Genomic DNA, 21217 nt, shown 5'->3' with positions numbered 1-21217 from the left:
TCCCTTGATTTTGAGTTTTTACAAAAATGTGATACATAACTTATTTTTCTCCTGTTACTGAGGTACTAAGACTAATCACGTTTGTGATAGTAACCATTTGGAATTATGTGCACTGTGTTTTAAGGCCTGATCCTGCAAACTCTTACTCATGTGACTGGTTCTACTGATGAGAATAAAAGTTTTGTAGGATTGGCCTCTAAATGTGAATATTTTAAGTCTCAGTGGCCTACAAGCCTCTGCCTTCCAATAAAAGTTTCAATTACTAGCCCTATTACTTATTTGTACTAGTCCATTATTTAATGAAAAGATTACATAAATATTTGTTAAAATTCCCACAGCTGGTGATTGTTCTATCTGTGGTATTTTCCTAAATGTATTTGTTTAAAGTTTGGAGACTCTAGCTCTTAAATGCATCTGACAAACTTATTCTGGATTAAAAAAAATTGTAGTGCTACCTATGGGCAATCTGCGCACATCAGTGCTTTGAAATAAATTTAACAAGTGAATTGTCAAAATTGAGATCAAAGCTTTAGCCAAAAGAAATTATGACCCTTTTTTAAAGAAAAGGCTTAGCGGAGCTTATTTCACAATAACTTGAGTGGTGCAGGGAAAAAGGTAAAGATTTGCTTTAACCAGCTGCCATAGGAAAGTGGGGTCTAACATCTGTCTATACCCCAGCCATAGCACATAAATACAAGGGAATTTATTCAAAGGCACTTATGTCTTAAGGCAGATCAGAATTTCAGTAGAAAAACATCTAGAAGCAAAATCCCTCCAATGCAGTAAGTTTGTTTATAAAACACAGTTGATGAAGCTGTTACTGTTTGTCTTAAAAAAAAAAAAAAAGCCAAAATATTTTATACTTCTTTCCAGGTTTACAAAAGCTAAGTTTAAGTTGATTTTGCCATTTTTACTCTCTGCCTCTTGCATGAAATGTTGATGTTGCAAGATAAAATGTTGCTAATGTACATCTGCTCAAATTAAACATGTTTAATTTAGTCATTTTTACCATGCCAGGATCACGTGCCTAACATACAGTTCAGCATCAAACTTGAGCTAATGGCCTGTATTGTAGATTTTAACTGAATGTAAGATGCATAACTACATGTGGCATTGTCCCATGTACAGTAAAACCAGAGGTACATTGAGGGGTTTTTTATTCTATAGCAATAATAGATACAAAAAATCACTGTAATTGACTATGAAAACGGCTGTTCTCCCAGAATGTACTTTCTTACCTCAGCCTGTACTGTAGTTACTCTGTATTTGTATATATTGCTAGACTTTAGATTGTATAAATAGTGAGATTTTTATGTATTTTGAATAAATTGTACATATGTCTCATGCTCAGGAATGATTATGTAGAACTCATAAGAAAAATCTAGACTGATATAGTAGTGTGTACCCTTGTCTTTCTTGACTCTAATACTTGAATGGCTTGCATACTGCTTGTGTAGGGTGGAGTCATTTTTAGCTCTGTTAAACCAAAGCTGGGAGTCTATTACACTTTCTGGCCTATGCCTCTAAGTTGCTCTTTCCTCCATTCTTTGTAGGATGCTAGTATAGTATCTACCCTTGTGTGACAACATGTATTTACTTTTTGGTGAAGCTAATTCTTCCACGATATATTTAACAAGAGGGGGCTGATGCCAGTTTAGGTAATTCTGTGTCAGGGAACACATTTAAGACAAACTCACTCTCACTAATAGAAACTATTTCCATTAGCTGTGCATTTTGTAAAAACTTATTTTAATATGCTGAATGTAACTAGACATCTGGCTCTAGGGCATCAGTAACTTATTAGCACCTGCTTTAAAACAAGTAATCAAAAACAGTTTAGGGAAAGGCTTCCACTGCCCCCACCATTGTACATGAGGAGTGATGACAAAGCACTGCCCATCTTAATTCCTAGGTACTAATCACTAAAATATATTTTATAGTTAATTTTAGATACAAAGTGACACCAGGATTAACTCCTTCCAGTGTGCAAAATTCCTAAGGGATTTAATTCCTCCTCCTAGATGACTGATTAACTGTTTCAGATCCAGTGGTTTGAACACCTTAGTCTCCTTACTTGAAAATAGTACCACAGAAAAAACTTGTATTTACAGTGTCATTTAAAACTCAACTTTCACATAGAGGACTCCAAATAGCCATTAACCCCAAATTTTATCTTCATGATTCTGGCTGCATCTTAACTGTTAATACTGCAGATCTGTTCACACTTTCAACACAGACAGGTTATAGAATTTGGACAACTCAGGTGCCCAATGGGGAGAGATCTGTATGTACAGCAGCAGCCCTAAAAGCCTCTTTGACCTAGCGATCAGATTTTTGCAAGGGGGTCTCATTGCAAAAGATTAAGTCTTTCAATTATTTTTTCCCTTTCTAAAAAGAGATCTGTTCTTCGCAAGATTCTGTTAAGTCTTCTCTTAAGATAATCATTGACAGAATCTTGGGCATTCTCTCGTGGCTGAGAAACAGTTGTCTTCTCTTTCAAACTGTGCCACTTCTCTATTTCAACTCTTGTATTACACAGGTGTGCCTAAAAAGGAGAATACATACAGATTAGCTAAAATAAAAGTAAAGACTAGCAGATGTAGCCCTCTTTGGGTATTTCAGAGACTTCTCCGGGGCAGCAGATATGACTCATAGTTAAGCACTGGTAACCAAGGTAATTTGACAGTCGATTGGAGGGTTTTCTCTATCATAACATCATGCAAACTGGTCCAGGATGCTAATATTAGTAATTGTATGTGCACTTCAGTGCTTTCAACCTAGCCCCAATCCCTTACTTAATGAGCCAGATGGGGAGTGTAGGTAGAAGGATAATGAGCCTGCTGCCATTCCAAAGCAATCATCCTGAAAGTTAACATCACACTACATTGTCAAGCTAAGGTTTATCAATATACATCTGGTTTAGGGTCAATGAAAAAGTCCCAAGGGAATAGCCTGCCAAGTGACTGGGGGGGGGGGGGGAAGAGAAAGTGTGTGCGCGCAGCAGAATAATAGAAAAGCTCAGACTATATAGTTACTATTACTTCACCCACCACACTGGTATCTGAGCACCCAGAGTTAGGGTGAGTTCACCCTAAAAAAAATGTATGTGCATAGCATTCACCTTGTAGTGTAGGCCACTGACTCATTAGAACAGACTTTGACTTCCAATGGTTATAGCATGCTATGCCTGTTTACTACTCCACAACCTCACCTCCACCCTACCATTGCACCCTTATGCCTGACTGACCTGAACTTCTACTAGTTTTGACTGTGCTGCTTCAACTTTGCACTTCAGATTCTCCACATCTTCCTGGTAGAAAATTAAAAAAAATGTAGCAGTTTAAGTACACTCTAGGTGGATAATCCCATTGACAGACTACAGCAGCTCGTGGGAATGGTGTGGGGCAGAAATGTACCAGCATTTCTACAGATTAAATACCAAAAGGAGCACCCAGCCATTATTGGAATTTCAAATATCCACGCTGTAGACACAGTTTTCTTGGTACCTTCTGCAGTCACTGAAAAGCAAATTGTAAGCACAAATGATCTGCACCACTAGATGACTCAACTGTAGAGAAGAGTGAAAAGATTTTTTCCACGCAGAAGAAAAATTTCAACCAAATTTGCTACCAGTCCAGAACAATCCATAACTTAGTTGTTCTTGTCACCACTGTCAGCCTCAAAGCTTTCCTCTACAATTCTAGGTTGAGGCTCCCCCACAAACTAGCAATTGTAGGTGCTGCAGCTTGGTCTGAGCTACCCAAATATGATCAGATTTATTTTTTAACCAGAACATTCTTGAAAGCTGTGTAGAAGACTTGCACAGCCTCTACCTGTATTAAGCAGTTTTACCCTCATCCCTTACAAAACGCTGTAGTCTTAACCTGCAAGCTTTGAAAGAGTGCAGAAACAGGTCTTCAATCCTTGCCCCCGCTAAGTACAGTCACCCATTTTCTGTGGACCAAGCCTCATCTTTTCTTCATAAACCCACTTGTTTCTGCACTCCCACTGCCCCCTCATCATCTTACACCCAAAATTGTTCCATACACTGGACTTGTAGCCCAGATTCTATTTCTTTGCACACAGTGATCTAGAAAGACAAGGGACTTACTAGGAAGATGGGCTATAGGCAGTAAGATAACTTACTTGTGCTTTCTGTACTCTGTGTTTCGCTTCCTGTATCCGTTGTTTATAAGACTCTCTTTCCAGCCTGGAAGACAAACATATTAACATTTCCTACTATGCGCCCTATTTCTGATTATCATAACCCCTTTATGGAATTACAGCCTTCTAAATTAATTGGTGTTGACATGCAGGAGGACAAGGATGAAAAGGGAATGATTTAGTTCATTTAAGAATTTGTATTGTACATGAGCTTACGGCTAAACCCTTTAAAGAAGGGAATGAGTTTTTTGGGGTTGATCCAAAAATATCAGTGGTTTTAAGCCACAACAAAATCAATGCAGCTTAACCAGCAGCTATAAGAACAGGCAAACTGCTTCTTAGATAAGGTTCAAAGGCCATTTAGTGCAGTCAATATGCTCAGCCAGACCCTGCATGCTTGCCCCTCAATATGCTTGCCACCACTGTCAATGGGAGTTATGCATAAAGATCATGTTCACTTTTAGATAGCAAGTGTAATTCCAATTAGCACTGGGCATGGAACTCAGATCAGTCCAACCAATGGCTACTTGAGTTACTGGCAAAAGTTTAAGTAAATGCAATGCCATTCAACTCTTGAGCAGAGCCTTGGGAGGACTGCTTGAATATGCACATTAACTGAGCATGCAGTTATGTGAAATTAGGGCTCCATAACTGGGCAACTTCTTCTGAGACAGGCACGGTGAAATCAACGGGAGTTTATGCAGCAACTTCCTTGCACTACAGTTTGGCCTCTAACGTTTTGTATTTGTGACAGAAAAAGAAACACTTTTAAAAAACCAAACAAATATAGCCTGGTGACATTTCCTATCTTCCAGTATAAAGCAGACACTAACCGCTGCTAAACTCCACCCCCAACCACTGAACAGACACGATGTTAGGACTGTTCAGACTTCACTGGAATGCAGCATTCAGACATCAATTCCATATGGAGATAGTTCCTTTTGCATAATTTGTCTATTTCTGCACACAATGCACAGTCAGTCAATCTGTGGAACTCTCTGACAGAGGATTTTGAGAAGGCCATGACCAACAGAGTTCAAAAAAGAACTAGATAAGTTCCTGGAGGATAGGTCCATCAGCCAGAATGGGCAGGGATGGTGTCCCTAGCCTCTGTTTGCCAGAAGCTGGGAATGAGTGACAGGGGATGGATCACTTGATCATTACTTGTTCTGTTTGTTCCCTCTGGGACACCTGGCATTGGCCATCGTCAGAAGACTGGATACTGGGCTAGATGGACCTTTAATCTGACCTACTATGGCCGTTCTTAGGGTTCTTAAGGTTCCCAGTCCTCAAATTGGGTGGGGGGCTGTCCCCCACAGGAAAGGGAAGCTGTAGCTTAAGTTTCAGTCTACCATTATACCACAGTTCTACGCTAGTCATGGTGTGTTTTTACAGCACAAAGTTGCAGTTAAGCGTATAAATTAGAAAAAGATTCTACACCCCCCCCCTCCAAAAAATTCTCTAAACTTGTTGGTTTCCTCTACCTTATTCCCTGTTTCTGAGGCAGTTGGGCAATGGAATGTTTTAACTTCTTTAGCTCTTTTGTAAGTGCCTGAAGTTCAGCCTTCTCTTGCTGTTGAACATGCTGCAGTTTCACAGGATTCAGCTGTCCAAGTACAGCTTTTGGTGGCAATGCTTCGAGAGCGGCAGGATCCATTTTCTTACCCAGGAAGGCTCTTCCAAGTTGGACTGTTCTATTACAAGATGTTTTCTGAAGTGAAGGCAGAAAGCCAGTGTTTCATGAACAGCAAAAAAAAAAAAAAAAGTTATTGCACAAGTCAACAGGTTATATATATATATATATATTTATTCTTGGTTAAAAGATACTGGTAGAGTAAAACACTCCATGAAAACTCATACTAATAGGTCTAATCCAAGCCATTATGTAGGCTTGTTTCATAATCGCTTAGGTAAACTCAAACAGATGTTTTGTATTACTGTACACAATCTTACCTGATTTACAAAGATGCATTTAGGAACAAGGAATTAACATGACTTTTTTTTTTTTTTTTTTTAACCACACAAAATGCTTTATAGATGTTAATTGGCTAAAGCTTATAGGCGAAGGCTGTATATCTCCTTGCCTACCTCTGGAGTGGAACATAGCACCAGTTTAACAACAGCACTCCTTAACTGTTTAGAGGAACTTTAGGAAAAGTTACTAAATTTAGAACTTGGTCAGGACACTAAACTAATACTCCTACTGGAGGAAAGAGAGTCAGGAGATTTTTAATGACCACAAAACGGTCAGGTTTTGTTATTATGTCTTATCTGAAAAGCAGCATCTCCACCAGCATAAAGGTCACTAGCACCATGCTTTTTAATTGGTTCAATAGCAACCAATTCAGACGAAGAGGGTCACTTCTGAATCAGTAACACTACTTCCTGCATCATCCAGGTATTTCTTGAAGACCTCCCATATCTAAGTTCTGATCCAGCATGATGCTGCATAACTTATGAAATACAAAGATCACAACACACCTACCCAAAAGATTTTCATATCCTTTAAGCGACCCGCACTCGTAGCCACAACTCCTTTTAGGGTCCCTGAATCATAACCACTCTTTAGAGAACTGTCAGTGCTGTTGCTTGTTTTCTATAGGTTGCTGTTCAGTACCACAAGAAACTCCCACCCCCTGCAGACATAGGAAGATACCCTGGGAATACAAAACATTAAACCACAAGGCTTATCTATAGTAACTCCTCACTTAACATTGCAGTTATGTTTCTGAAAAATGCGACTTTAAATGAAATGATGGTATTTACCCATAAAGAATTAATGTAAAGGGGCGGCGGGCGGAGAGAGAGGAGGAGGTTCCAGGGAAATGTTTTTCACCAGACAAAAAGCTGTATTTTACACACACGTTTTAAACAAACAATTTAATACTGTACACAGAAATGATTGTGAAGCTTGGTTGAGGTGGTGGAGTCAGATGGTGGAAGAGGGAGGGATATTTCCCAGGGAATGCATTACTGCTAAATGATGAACTAGCACTCAGCTGAGCCCTCAAGAGTTAACACATTTTTGTTAATGTAGCCTCATACTCTCCAAGGCAGCACGAATGGAGGGAGGGGGGACAGCATGGCAGAGAGAGAGAGAGAGAGGCGCATTGCCCCTTTAAGTACCTCACTCTAAGTACATTGTCTTAAAAAAATCAATCAATCAGGAAGTAGACATAGCAACTATAGCCAGCAAGCTCTCTTCATCCTGAGCCATGTCCTGTCCCCACCCTGCTCTATGCAGGAGTAGGGGGGAGGGGGACACCCTGACGTTAGCCCCCCCTCTTTCCCCTTCCCCTACACAGCAAGCTTAAACTCCTGGGAGCAGCTCCAGGCAGAAGGCAGGAGCAGCACATGGGAGTGGGGGGAGGGACAGTTGAAATGCCGATTGATAACCTGCTGGGCGGCTGCAGCACAGGGAATTTAGGGGAGCTGGGAGCTGATACGGGGGCTGCCGGTCCACCCTGGTTCCAAGCCCCCACCAGCTAGCTGCAATGGGCTGCTCTTCCTGCAAGCAGCGGACAAAGCAGGCAGCTGCCAAACAACGTTCTAAGAGAGCATTGCGCAACTTTAAATGAGCATGTTCCCTAATTGATCAGCAACATAACAACGAAACAGGGACAACTTTAAATGAGGAGTTGATATAAAAAACTATTACTTGAACTGAAGAAAGGAAACAAAAAAATTGGCAGCATTAATCTTGCATTGTAGTTTATACGTTGCGGGCCAGTTACCATTTGTACAATCTCTTCTTGCACTTTCTCTCGCTGTGCTAATAGCAGCTCCTTTGTCTGAACCATGCTGGTTAGTTCCTTTTGTAGATGTAAATATTTTGCCTGTAAAAGAAGTTTTCATCTTAGTATCTCACACACACACAGTCTTTTAGTACTATATAAAAGTACAAAGCATTTCTGGTTCATGAAAAATTAATTTTTAAAAATCTGGAGCATGCAAAAATAGAGCAACCTCTTTTTCTAGAAACATTTGTGATTCATTAAAAAAACCAAAACCCAAACTACCATGTGAAATTAAAATCAGAAACTACTGGAGCTGGTTCCTCACTAGTCGGTATTGCACATGACTGCTTATTCTGTTATACACATTTATAGTTATTCTTCATCAGCCTCTCTCACCTAGTATGACCAATATCCATTTTTATTAAGTCATGTAAATTACAAGCTTTATTTTAGTGTTACTGTACAAACACTATACTGTTTGGTTACAGACAAAATGACCCTTTGAATTCTATTCCAGCCTTGCAGCTTTTCAGGCCATTAGTTTCTCAAGTGATTTCAGTAGAAAATTAGTTGGCAAGGTATTCCATATTATTTTAATTATTTAAACCCAAATGTTACAGTGAATAGTCTGTGTGATTGTGTGCAAAAAGCTCACTATTAGAGTTATGACTAGGGCCAGGGTTTTCCAGCAATTAAAATATGATGTATGTTTTGGAAATTTTGGATATGCATTATATTCATACAAAAAATATTGTTTTGTGTTGCAATACGAAGGGCTACAGCCAGCTGTGCAGAGGAAGTGGGAGACAGATTCTGAGCACTGAGTGCTAGAGCCAGGCCAGCTGTGTGCTGGGGAGGTGGGAGACAGACACTGGACACTGAGGGCTGGAGCCAGACCAGCTGCGTGCTGGGGGAAGGGAGTAGAAGTCAGCTGTGCAGGAGAGGTGGTGGACAGAGGCTGGGCACTGAAAACCTAGAGCCAGCTCTATGCTGGGAGGCGAGGGAAAAGTTGGCAGTAAGAAGGCTCAACAGCAGCAAGCCCCCAGCCTCTGCCCTGGGGATGCGTTAGGTGTCTCTAGGCAGAAATCGGGGGGTGGGCACATGACCCTGTATGCCCCACCCACGTGTCAGATCTACCCCAGGCTTGGCCTTGTGCCTTGGGGATGAGCCAGGTGTCTCCAAGCAGAAATCTGGAAGGTGGTGAAGTGGTGACCCTGCATTCCCCACCTCCCTCTGATCTCTGATTCTAGAAATGAAGAGTCATTTTGGAAAAAACGCAGCAATAATAGCTATTTCCAGAAAACACAGTCCCTAGTTACAACCATACTAAGTCAATAGGTTCATACTCTTACTATAACCTCAATCCTGCAGACATTGATCAAGCAGTTTATAACCAGTTAGTTGTTTATGCTCTTTCACAAAACTTATTCTCTCACCAGACTGACAGATCTGGAGACCTCCATTACAGATGAAGCACCAGCAGTGCAAGCTTTCCCAATTACCCTAATTTGCTTCAGTTCTGACACAGCATGTGGGATAAAAGGGTGCACATTTAATCTTTAGCCTCTTTTCCGAGACTACTAACAAGGGTGCAAATCATACTCCTAGGAGAATTATGTGCCAAAAACTTAAAAATTGTGCACAATATTTTAAAATATTCTGCAAATTTTATTTGTCAAAGTAACAATATAATCACACCAGTTTCAATTATTTTGGTCATGTATTTCAAATGCCTGTCAGCAAGTATGTCAACAATGCAGATGACAAAAAGTGATTCCCTCAGGAGTAGAGGCTTAATGAAACCCCTATGACAACCCTGTGACTTTATGGAAATATGCTTATGAATGTATAAATGACATAACTGGAATATGTTTTATGCTACATATGCCATGTAATGTATCTCTGTAAAGGTTATGATCTACTGAATCTATTCATCCTATTTGTATGCATGTGTCATTGTTGTGTTCGAAGTTATGAATAATCGGCTGTGTACTTGCTTGATTTCTAAGAAGCCTTAGTAAAGCATAGATTCTAGGACTGGAAGGGACCTCGAGAGGTAATCGAGTCCAGTCCCCTGCCCTTGTGACAAGACCAAATACTGTCTAGACCATCCCTGATAGACATTTATCTAACCTACTCTTAAATATCTCCAGAGATGGAGATTCCACAACCTCCCTAGGCAGTTTATTCCAGTGTTTAACCACCCTGACAGTTAGGAACTTTTTCCTAATGTCCAACCTAAACCGCCCTTTCTGCAGTTTAAGCCCATTGCTTCTTGTTCTATCCTTAGAGGCTAAGGTGAACAAGTTTTCTCCCTCCTCCTTATGACACCCTTTTAGATACCTGAAAACTGCTATCATGTCCTCTCTCAGTCTTCTCTTTTCCAAAAGAAACAAACCCAATTCTTTCAGCCTTCCTTCATAGGTCATGTTCTCAAGACCTTTAATCATTCTTGTTGCTCTTCTCTGGACCCTCTCCAATTTCTCCACATCTTTCTTGTAATGCGGTGCCCAGAACTGGACACAATACTCCAGTTGAGGCCTAACCAGCGCAGAGTAGAGCGGAAGAATGACTTCTCGTGTCTTGCTCACAACACACCTGTTAATGCATCCCAGAATCATGTTTGCTTTTTTTGCAACAGCATCACACTGTTGATTCATATTTAGCTTGTGGTCCACTATAACCCCTAGATCCCTTTCTGCCGTACTCCTTCCTAGACAGTCTCTTCCCATTCTGTGTGTGAGAAACTGATTGTTCCTTCTTAAGTTGAGCACTTTGCATTTGTCTTTGTTAAACTTCATCCTGTTTACCTCAGACCATTTCTCCAATTTGTCCAGATCATTTTCAATTATGACCCTATCCTCCAAAGCAGTTGCAATCCCTCTCAGTTTAGTCTCATCTGCAAACTTAATAAGTGTACTTTCTATGCCAATATCTAAGTCGTTGATCAAGATATTGAACAGAGCCAGTCCCAAAACAGACCCCCTGCGGAACCCCACTTGTTATACTTTCTAGCAGGATTGGGAACCATTAATAACTTATCTGAGTGTTAAACACAGGAACACTTCTTAACCTGCTCCAATTAAGCCTACAGCTGTTAGGGGACGTGGTTCAGACCTGGGTCTGGGTTTGCATCAGGCCAGCAGGTCTGGCTCAAACCAGGCAGGGCACTGAAGTCCCAAGCTGGGAGGGCAGGGAAAGCAAGGGCAGAAGTAGTCTTGGCATATCAGTTGGCAACCCCAATGGGGTTTCTGTGAGCCAACCCGTCACAAATCCAATCCCCGTTGGGGGATGCTGGAGAGGGCTGTGTGGGGCTGCCGGCCCAGACACATACCCTCCTCCCTCCCAGAGCCCAGGTACAGGTTCTGACCCGTAAACTCTGTCCCACTAGGGGACAGGGTTTGGCCCTGGCCTTCTTCACCCTTTGCCAGAGCCAGGTCTCCCAGGCCCACAAGAATCAAGCCGGTCAGCCAGAGCGTGCAGAGGCTCCATCCCCACCGGGCCGGCCAGTAGCACTGCAGCCCCAATTCTGTGGGAAAAACATGAAATTCTGCACAAATTCTGCATTGCACAGTGGTGCAGAATTCCCCCAAGAGTAAAATTAGTACCAGGACACATGGTCTTGTGAGCTACCTGTCCACTAGCTAGAGACCAAACTTATTTCATACCAATTACAAACTGCTATTAGATGGTAACAACTTGGACTGGCTTTGAACCATGGGAAGGCCCCATATTCTAATTCAATCCTCTAATCTGACCCTCACTACTGCTTTATTTTTAAAACTGTATTCACCTCTCCCTACAAAAAACACAACAAAACAAACAACGCAGGGGCAGCAGATGGCACTTGAGCTACCCGAAGGGAAAAATTCCCGGTGACTGGGCAGGGGAGCACACCAAGAGTGGAATGCATATGTGCAATCACTCAAAGGAGCACAACCGTGTGGCAGCAAAGTGATACCACAGGTTTAGAATCTGGTTTCTGATTAAAAACCATGTACTATTACAAAGTGATCAATAGTTCCATGTGCTCTCTACCTAGTTTATTTAGAAAAAAAATGACAACTAAACAGATCCTTACATTCTAAGATGGAGACCAAAATAGACAGACAGACAGACAGACAATCTTACCTTCAATTTCTGTGCTTGTTCTTGGTTTTTCATGTGTCGAAGAAATTCCATATCTTCTTTAGTGCATTGGTAGCCTTTTATTCTGTTAACCATCATTGATATATTCATCTCACTCAACCCTAGTCACATACAAAAAAACAGTTCTCAAAGAACCAGAAGTTGACATGGAGGCTCACTACTGCCAAGTATCTGCATATGCCTCAAATCTCAGGTCAGATGCGGTGCCACTGTCTTGAATGGGAGTTAGTAACATCAACTTCAGTAGGAATAAGATTTAGCTCTTAAACAGCTCTGACAATTAGTAGATGAGCAAAAAGTCACTTATTAGCATGGTAAAAACAGGAAGGGAGCTGTCTGCTTTCTATTCCATAATACAATATTTCAAAGCAAAGCAAAGCCTTCTTTCCTAATCACTTATCAGGTGCAACAGAGGATGGCACTCGGGGAGGGGGTGGGGGGAAAGCAATGGGAATTTTAAGTGAAAATATTCTGCTAATCTATCTTTAGAATCACAATCAAAAGTGTGTTGCCTGTCTCAGGCACCTCTTTTAGAAACTGCAAAGAACAATCATTAGAGAGCTTTAGGCCAATAAGCCACAAGGCCAGAAATATTTTCAGTCTGTCATAACTTTTTAAGGGTGAGAGAAAGCAGAACTTCAAGTTTAACAGTTAGCTGTACTCTAGTGTGATAAATGGAATGAAGGATAGGTAGAAAGACTGCAAACAGGAAAATGCTTCTAATAAAATCTATTAAACTGTGGATGTGTCTCCTTGGGAAGTGTTTGAAGACCTGTAAATCATTTTAAACAAGGCTGGACAGCAACAAAATATATTGTGAAGAAACTGGCAAGAAGGGATTAGGAAAGAAGAGAAGACAGAATTCCTGTTATCTATTCTTCAACTTCTATTATATAAAGTGTTACAAGGATGTGGAAATACATGGGTTTGCATATATCCCCATTAGATTTGGTGGGACACTGCACAGTTGGCATCTCTTCTGTGGAAGCGTGGTTCATTAAATAAAAAAAGCTTAAATCAGAAAATGGGGACTGCATGATAGCATTTTTCCTCACAGAGATTCAGATACAAGGCCTCTGAATGGCAAAGGAGAATGAAGGTAATTTACTTAGTCCAGCGCTTGGTCAACTGATTTGATTTAGCTTAGTTTTGTTTTGAGTTTGTTCTGGTTCTAGTTGTTTTGTATTAATATTTGTTCTAACAAGGTATACTGATGACAGTAACAAGAAAGGCAATTTTAGTGCTCTCATTCACCCAGAGTTGCATATGTAACCTGCGTTTTAAAATAGTCTAAAGTTAGTGCTTATTTTCATAGCTACAAGCTATTAAAAATTAAATGAAAGTTATCGCACTACTAAAGTCTGAGGACTTCACCCACATCCTAAATTTGCACAAGAACTGTGATACAATGTAGGAACACACGCATTAGCAAACAATGGACAAGCGTGTCTAAACAGAAAGAACTATACATACAATAAAACCAGTACTTGCCTTGAACTGGTATCTGACTTAGTCTTGTCCTGTTTGTTGTAGTAGTGAAACACTTTGGTACTGGAGAACCTTGCAGAGGTTCAACTATTTCTTGTAATTCTTGCTGTAAAGGGCACACCCAGAGATGTTTACCATTAGTAAATCATAAACAAAATCTTCATAGAATACATAAAGAATATAAGCTTCTTTGCATGGCTGTTGAACAGATTGATAGAATTCAGGAACAGGTTCTTAATATACAGGGATCCAACATAAAGGTGTTTTATCACACTGAGTGGCTCCATCCTGTCTACCTAAGGCCTGGTCTATACTAAGAAATTAGGCTGGTGTATCCCTAAGTGATGCAGTTAAACCAACCTTACCCTGGAAGAGACAGCACTAGGTTGATGGGAGAATTCGCCCGTCAACCTAACTACCGCCTCTCTGGGAGGTGGAGAGGAATACCTATGCCAATGGGAGAACCCCTCCCACTGACATAGGTTTTACCTTCATTGAAGTGCTACAGCAGTGCAGCTGCAGCGGTTTACGAGTAGACAAGCCCTTAGTCAAAATGGGCTGTGGAAAGCAGATACTGGCTATAAATGCCTTAGTACAGGGGTGGGCAGATTTTTAGCCCAAGGGTCACAGCTGGGAACAGAAATTGTATGGTGGGCCATGAATGCTCACAAAATTGAGGTTGGGGTGTGGGCTTGGGGTGGGGCCAGAAATGAGTTCAGGGTGGGGGAGGGGGCTCCGGGCTGTGGAGCGGAGTGCGGGGGGAGGGCTAAGGGTGCAGATGAGGTGTTTGGCGTGTAGGAGGGTGCTCCGGGCTGGGACTGAGGGGTTCGGAGAGCAGGAGGTGGATCAGGACTGGGGCAAGGCTCAGAGGTGCAGACTCCAGGTGGCGCGTACCTTAAACAGCTCCCCGAAGCAGAGGCATGTCCCTTCTCCAGCTCCTAAGCGGCAGCGCAACCAGGTGGCTCTACACACTGCCCTGTCCGCAGGCACCACCCCTTCAGCTTCCCTTGGCTGCGGTTCCCGGGCCAAAGGGAGCTGCAGGTGCGGCGGTTGAGGTGGGAACAGTGTGCAGAGCGGAAGCCCCTACACATAGGAGCCAAAGGGGAGGCCATGCTGCTGCTTCTGGGAGCCTCGTGGCACAGCCCCAATCCTGTTTCCCAGCTGGAGCGCCGAGGGGGGGGGGGGGGGAAAAGAGACCAGGCCACTGCTTCCAGGAGCTGCATGGAGTGGCCCCTGACCCTGCTCCTCTTCTGGGGTGCTGGAGCGGGACCATGCTGCTGCTTCTGGGAGCCCTGTGGCACAGCCCTGACCTTATTTCCCAGCTGGAGCACCAAAGGGGGGGCCAGGCCACTGCTTCCAGGAGCTGAATGGAGTGGCCCCTGACCCTGCTCCTCTTCTGGAGTGCTGGAGTGGGACCATGCTGCTGCTTCCAGGAGCCACATGGAGCAGCCCCTGACCTTGCTTCCCTTCTGGAGTGCCGGAGCAGGGCAAGCCCCAGACCCTGCTCCCCAGTGGGAGCTCAAGGACTGAATTAAAATGGCTGGCAGGCCGGATGCAGCCCGCGAGCCGTAGTTTGCCCACCCCTGCCTTAGTAGTATGTTTATTCCTGGGAAACATCACTTTTTCCTAGTGAATTATTCTCTCTTTAGGAGGTTTACCATTCTTAATTTTTGTTTTTAAAAGGCGGCAGAGCTCCTGTCTAAAGACAATCTGGGAAGTTACCATGGGCTTTGCAAACAGTTTTAGAGCATTTGTAAAAATAGCATGCACTTTCTAAACAACAGCTATAGGCCCCATCCTGCAACTGGATTCATGAAGGCAGATACTTACACCCTACTGATTTCAATGGGGCACCGTGCAGATGTAAGGATTTGCCCACAAAAAGCCCTATTTAAGTAATTATACCTCCGCATGGGCACAAAGATCTGCCTGTGCAAGCTGAATGCAGGATCAGAATCTCAACATGCAACAAACTCCTGAAGAACTGTGGTGTGGACTTCAAACAATTTAAAGTACCGTTTATACTCTTTCATTAGCCCATTCGTTTATAAGCCGACCTTCCCACACCCAAGATGGTTAGGTAAAAATAGCAAAAACTGTATGACCCTTTCATAAACCGAGCCTATATTTCAGGGGTTGGTAAACTTTGGCTCCCGGCCTGCCAGGGTAAGCCGCTAGTGGGTTGGGACGCTTTGTTTACTTGGAGTGTCTGCAGGCATGGAGCCCCTTAGCTCCCATTGGCTGGGAACAGGGAACTGCGTCCACAGGTTGCTGAGGGGCTCCATGCCTGCAGACACTCCAGGTAAACAAAACAACAATGTATTAGATATTCAATTCAATGATTCCATAGAGTTTAAAATCATCAAACTTTGGTGTAGACCCGTTTATAAGCCGACCCCCACTCTTTGATGCAGCACTTTACCACCAACATTTGGCTTATGAACAAGTATGTACAGTATTTTATTTAAAATAAAATAAAGTCTCTTCCTATTCCTAGCTATAACACTATGAGAGAGTGACAAATCCTAACAGTCACTTAACAGGCTAGTAACTGTAAAGCCGCATAGTTTGTACTAAAAGGATAAATCTAGTAATTTAAGAGTGTAATACTTGGTTACAATGGACTATGAGACGTTTACAACTCTATTTCAATCCTACAAACCTTGAGAACTTTAAATTCAAATATGCCAGTTTCCTACTGAAACCAACTTGCTTTTGGATTAAAGCACACTTTAATACTATGAATTGAAAGTTAAACTTGGTCAAGATCCAGGTCTTGCTTTTATAAAAGGAATACTATCAACCTGACTGCTTTCAAAAAATAAAAAAAAATAAAAAAAAAAACCCACCACACCACACCACACACACAATCTAGTTCCTAACATAGGATATATGCTGAGTTTTGTTTTTTTTAAATCTTATTTTGATTTTTACTTTTTTAAAAGGTTTTTTTCAGCTTCCATATTTATGTTTAAGTATATTTTCAACAAGGGTTTAAAAATGACTACAAAAGAAAAGTGAAACTATACAACGTGCTGTCAGATGTACAAACACTGTTGCTAGCTTTTCATTAACAACTTTTAAGTGTGTCACTTATTACTCTAGTAGTACAATATTTTTGGACAGTTTTCAAGTTGCCATTGTCCCTTTAAAAATCTTGCTCTGCTGTCTCACAAACTTAATATTCAAATACCACTATGCCTTTTCCTCAGCCCCTCTTCAAGTCTGGCCTGATTTTAGTGTTCAGAATCTTGAGCTTGGTAAACACAGTGTATCCCATCTGAGATCATGTAATCCCACCTTTAAAATGGTATACAGCACTGATCATTTAGTCTAGAAGTTTGAGAGAATATAAACTGCTCTAGAAATACTGGATGTTAGAGCTGGGGTAAGGAAGATAATCAAAATAACCTTATTTTCAAAGTATGGGTGCTAAAGATTTTAGTGATATTCAACAATACTGAGTATTAATAGTAAAACATCTCACAAATCCAGAAGATGTGTACTGCATAGTGGTTCCACCTCTCACCAGGGATTGGATGGCACAAGTACTAAAACAAAACCACCACCATTACCAAGAGATTTGAATCGGTCCAGTCTGATTATTTCAATCACAGTGGTTCAAATAATGAAATTTTAATTTAGTTGTGCATCTGTACTTTTTGGTTGTTTTCTTGAAGAAGAAGTTCATTCTCATTGTATGATAACCATTAAAAGATATTGATTTGCAACTAAATATAGCTCTCTAAATTTGTCACTTACTGCTAACCAGGAAGCTACTTTACATTTATATACATTTTATTTAAACAATTATAGCACAACATTCATTTATTCAGTTTAATTAACAATTTTTAAACATTAAAAATGGTGAATAATGCATTTCCTTTGTAGATTTTTTTTCCACTAGTAGTTTCTGTCAAACTGCTTGTAGACTAGAAATTGGAATTCAATTAAAATTCAGTTAAATGCAAGTAAACAGCATTTTAAAATTGTTTTATTAGTTAAATAAAAACTACCTTATATGTGTTAAATAGAAAATGTATAAGCAAGTAAGTTTAAAACTGATTCACTAAACAAAGTTAATCAATTGATAGATTGTTTCTAGTCACTATGGACCAGATTTTCAAAGGTATTTTACATGAGATTTTCAAAAGTTCTTAAGCAGGTTGCTTAACAAATCAGTGGGAGTTAGACAACTAATGCACTTAGAAGCTTCTGAAAATCCCACTAAGTGCCTATTTAGATCATCTGGCCCCACGTGCTTCAAGATTTTAGAATTAGTACATCTCATCTTCTCCCACCAGGTTTTTATTTATAGACAAAGGAAAACAACTGACCACTGGCACTGATAGTCTTTGCAAATCAACTCTAAGATTACTGGTAGGGTTTCAGTGTTACATTGTCAAACTTCATAGGTCACCGGAAAGCAAACTCTTTAATAGTGTTTTCAACAGACATGCCCACATGTCTGCAGAACTACTGGATTCTTCCCACTCCCCCAAGTTGCATGTTTATGACAGAGTTAAAACTGCAGGTAAATAATTTTATAAGACCATTATTTGCACAAGACACAATAACAGCTCTAAAGTAACTGAAAGAAGACATCTTACCTCATCCTCAACTAGAGGTGGTGCCACCTCCTCGCCATTTTCTGTATTGCCAGAGATGATGTGGTTGTCATCAGGCTGCTGCATACATTGGCAAATGGAATCTTTTTTCCTAGTGTAAACCCATGCATTTGAGGCACAAGTGTTTACAGAAGTCTCCTCCGTCAAAAGTTTCTCCAGCACATCACCATCAGTCTGTAACTTAAGTGTTTCACATTCTGAATGGCTAGGTCCAACTACACCTGTTGAATGTCTCTCATTCAATACTGTATCGTCCTTTAAAGCTTTTAGTAACAATTTCCCTTGTTGATTTGTGCATAATGGGGTACGAGGAAGTTCTCTCCCTGTGGGAATAATATTGTCTTTAAAAGTTGTTATACTCCATTCTCCTAATTTGGGAATTTTTTTTGAAGAGTAATCTTCTTCTCCCACAAATTCAGATGATTGAGATGGCAACAGTTTTAGGATCCCTGGAGCAGGAGTTCTTGGAGTTTGCAGACCAAGACACCAAATGTTCTGAGGAGCTGGACAAAGGCTTTCACATTTGACTTCATTATTTTTATTGTATTTGCCATTCTCTCTCTCAGTCATTTTAAGATTACTAATTTCACTGAGACTGTTTTCAATTTCATCTTTATTCAGGGCAGTTTTAAAGAAACTTCCATCTAATTTCCTTGTTTCCATGTCTTCTCCCAGTCGTAAAAAGCATCACACATAGTCAAAGGAAAACGTGAAGAAAAAAATTAACTTGCTTTAACCCCCATAACACGAAAGATTAACAAAGTACTGAAAAGTCTTCTTTACAATATCCCAAGAAAGAAAAAAGTAACTTTTAAAAGTATAATTATTTTCAGATAATTTGAGACAAAGCTCCATCTGAAGTACAGTTCTACTCAGTAAAGATACTGTAAAAATGCCACCTACTTATTCAACAGATCTGCTCTACTTGTGTATTCAGAATCAAATCTATTTACTTAACTGACTGAAGTGTATTGCGTTGTTAGCCCTGGAAAGCCAGTATAATTATGGAAAAGCTAGATTGTCTTCTGGTTCACTGATTAACAGATTTGTGGCTTTGATCACGGATACTAAACTTAAAATTGCCAAAATTCTGATTAAAGAACATTTTGGCTCTGCGATAATCAGGAAGAACCCATCTTTGTTTTTAAATCCCCAATATAAATTTGCAGGAGTTGTAATTAGACATTTCAAGGTGTTGCTTATAAAATGAGCATTTTATCTGGAGTCACTGAGAGTCATTAAACATGGAACCTCATGATGCCATTTTTACAGTCAATTTTCAAAGCAGAATTGCACTTGGAAGATCCTGAGAAAATCTGAGCTGCAGACTTCCTGGATTGTCTGCCACAGCAAGTAGCATCCTAAAGAATTACAATAGGCAACTGCCATGTCTAATGCAACATTTTACTTCAGACATGTCAAAGACTGTAATCACCACTGAGGACTCTGGAGGACAAGTTTGAATTCTGAGCTCCAGAGCGCATCTTTGAGGGTTAAAATAAAAATATTAAAAACAAACATTTTGTGTCCTTCCCTCCACCCCCACGGTTCTGTAACATTTCTGCCTCCTCCAAACTGAAAGGGAAGTTAAAAAAAAAAAATCAAACTCACATATCTTTGGGCTTAAACTGTGAATGAGAGTTTCAGGCCAAAGGAAAAATACGTAGAGAAAGTTGGGAGGCAGAGAAATAGGAGACTACAAGGAGTGCGGCTTCCAGTGTAAGTTTCTTACAGTACAGCCATTACCTAAACTCACTAGTGGAGACACCACAAGTCTGCAGGCCTTGTCTGCTTAGGAATAGCCCTGATGCAGCCATCACTGTAGCTGCTCCAGCACTGATCCTGAAACAACAGACAAGGGGGGCAAGCCAGGGTTTGCACCAGCTGAGTTTGAAATAGGAGTAAATTGTATATTAGTTTGATGCAAACTCCAGCTCATCCCTGGTCTTCTTTATAGGAAAGAAACTGTACTGGTTTAACAAAATTAATTTTAAATCAGTCCTGTTAAACCACTGCAAGCCCACAGCAAAGGTGAACCTCAACCAGTTTAGCACCGGCTTGGGTCCGCTTTGAACTGATTTAGCTAAACCCAGGGCTTGTCTACACACAGAGCTGCACCGATTTAGTTAAAGGTGAAATTAAAAGAGGCAGCGCAGCCTGGTGGCTTGAACACAGGACTGGGCCTCAGGAGACCTGGGGTCTGCCCCTGGCTCTGCTGGGCCTTGCCCCTGGCTCTGCTGGGCCTTGCCCCTGGCTCTCCCCAGTGACCTCTACCTTGCAGTGGTAGGTAGCGCATATGCCCCGCGCACCGCCGGCCTAGCGCGGGTACAAGGGGTGGTGTGGCCAGCAAGTCCCCCAGGGGGCTCGCTACACACCCGAGCGGCGGCGGCGCCGCCCCTCCCCCGGTTGTTGCAGCAGCAGCGGGGTGTCCCTCCCAGGCACCTCCTGCCTCGGGTGCTGTAACCGGGGGGACGTGCTCACTGCCAGGCCCGAGGTCCCACAGGGGCCGCCCCGCCAGCGCCGCTCCTGCAGCCCACCCGCGAGCACCCGCTGAGCCGACAGAACCAGTCCCACCCCAGCGCGCGTCTACACGGAGGCGCCCAATGCGAATTCAGGTAACTCGGGGAAACGGCTGCGTCACGAGACCCGGGCAGCTTCGCGGCGGCCCAGCTGCAGCGCCGGACCCGGAGGGGGGAGGGGCGTCCACCACCTTACCTGCTGCAGGCGGCCCGAGCCTTGTACCCGCGCCGCAGCGCCGGCCGCTCTTTCCAACCGCCGCTCCTCGGGTTCTCATTGGGCAGAATGACCAGCGCCCGCCGATTGGCCTACTGCTCCCAGCCTCTTGACTGGCTACCACTCCAGCCAATCAGAGGAGAGCAGCGACCCGACCCCCACCGGGCTTGCTTGTTTGCGGGCACGCGCGGCGCGTTCCCAAAGCTGAGCGCTGCTGGCTGGGGCTTGGCGCGTGGCTCAAAAAGGGCAGGGAGGGGAAAGCTACTGGGGCGCTTGTGCAAACAGGGCTCCTTGTAACCCCGCCTCCCTGGTACCTGG

At 42.1% G+C, this 21217-nt stretch overlaps 1 protein-coding gene across 5 annotated transcripts; it reads right to left on the bottom strand.

Annotated features, from left to right (window-relative positions):
* Nucleotides 1-860: 860 nt before the first annotated feature.
* Nucleotides 861-21035, bottom strand: LOC120401628. 5 transcript variants are annotated; one of them, XM_039531776.1, is made up of 9 exons: nt 20882-21035; nt 18149-18831; nt 13542-13644; nt 12033-12151; nt 7899-8000; nt 5649-5875; nt 4147-4210; nt 3248-3310; nt 861-2545 (listed from the first exon to the last, which is right to left on the bottom strand). In XM_039531776.1, the coding sequence occupies exons 1-9, from the start codon at nt 20958-20960 to the stop codon at nt 2348-2350; spliced, it is 1638 nt and encodes a 545-aa protein (XP_039387710.1). In that variant the 5' UTR covers nt 20961-21035; the 3' UTR covers nt 861-2347. The 5 variants fall into 5 exon arrangements, with proteins under 5 accessions (XP_039387710.1, XP_039387726.1, XP_039387737.1 ...); XM_039531792.1 differs by lacking the exon at nt 20882-21035 and adding an exon at nt 20741-20870; XM_039531803.1 differs by lacking the exon at nt 20882-21035 and adding an exon at nt 20648-20653.
* Between the last annotated feature and the right edge of the window lie 182 nt (nt 21036-21217).

Source organism: Mauremys reevesii, linkage group 1, assembly GCF_016161935.1.
Source record: "Mauremys reevesii isolate NIE-2019 linkage group 1, ASM1616193v1, whole genome shotgun sequence".
Taxonomy (NCBI): Eukaryota; Metazoa; Chordata; order Testudines; family Geoemydidae; genus Mauremys; species Mauremys reevesii.
The sequence above is the reverse complement of the archived record's forward strand: the minus strand, read 5'-3'. Positions and strand labels throughout refer to the sequence as shown.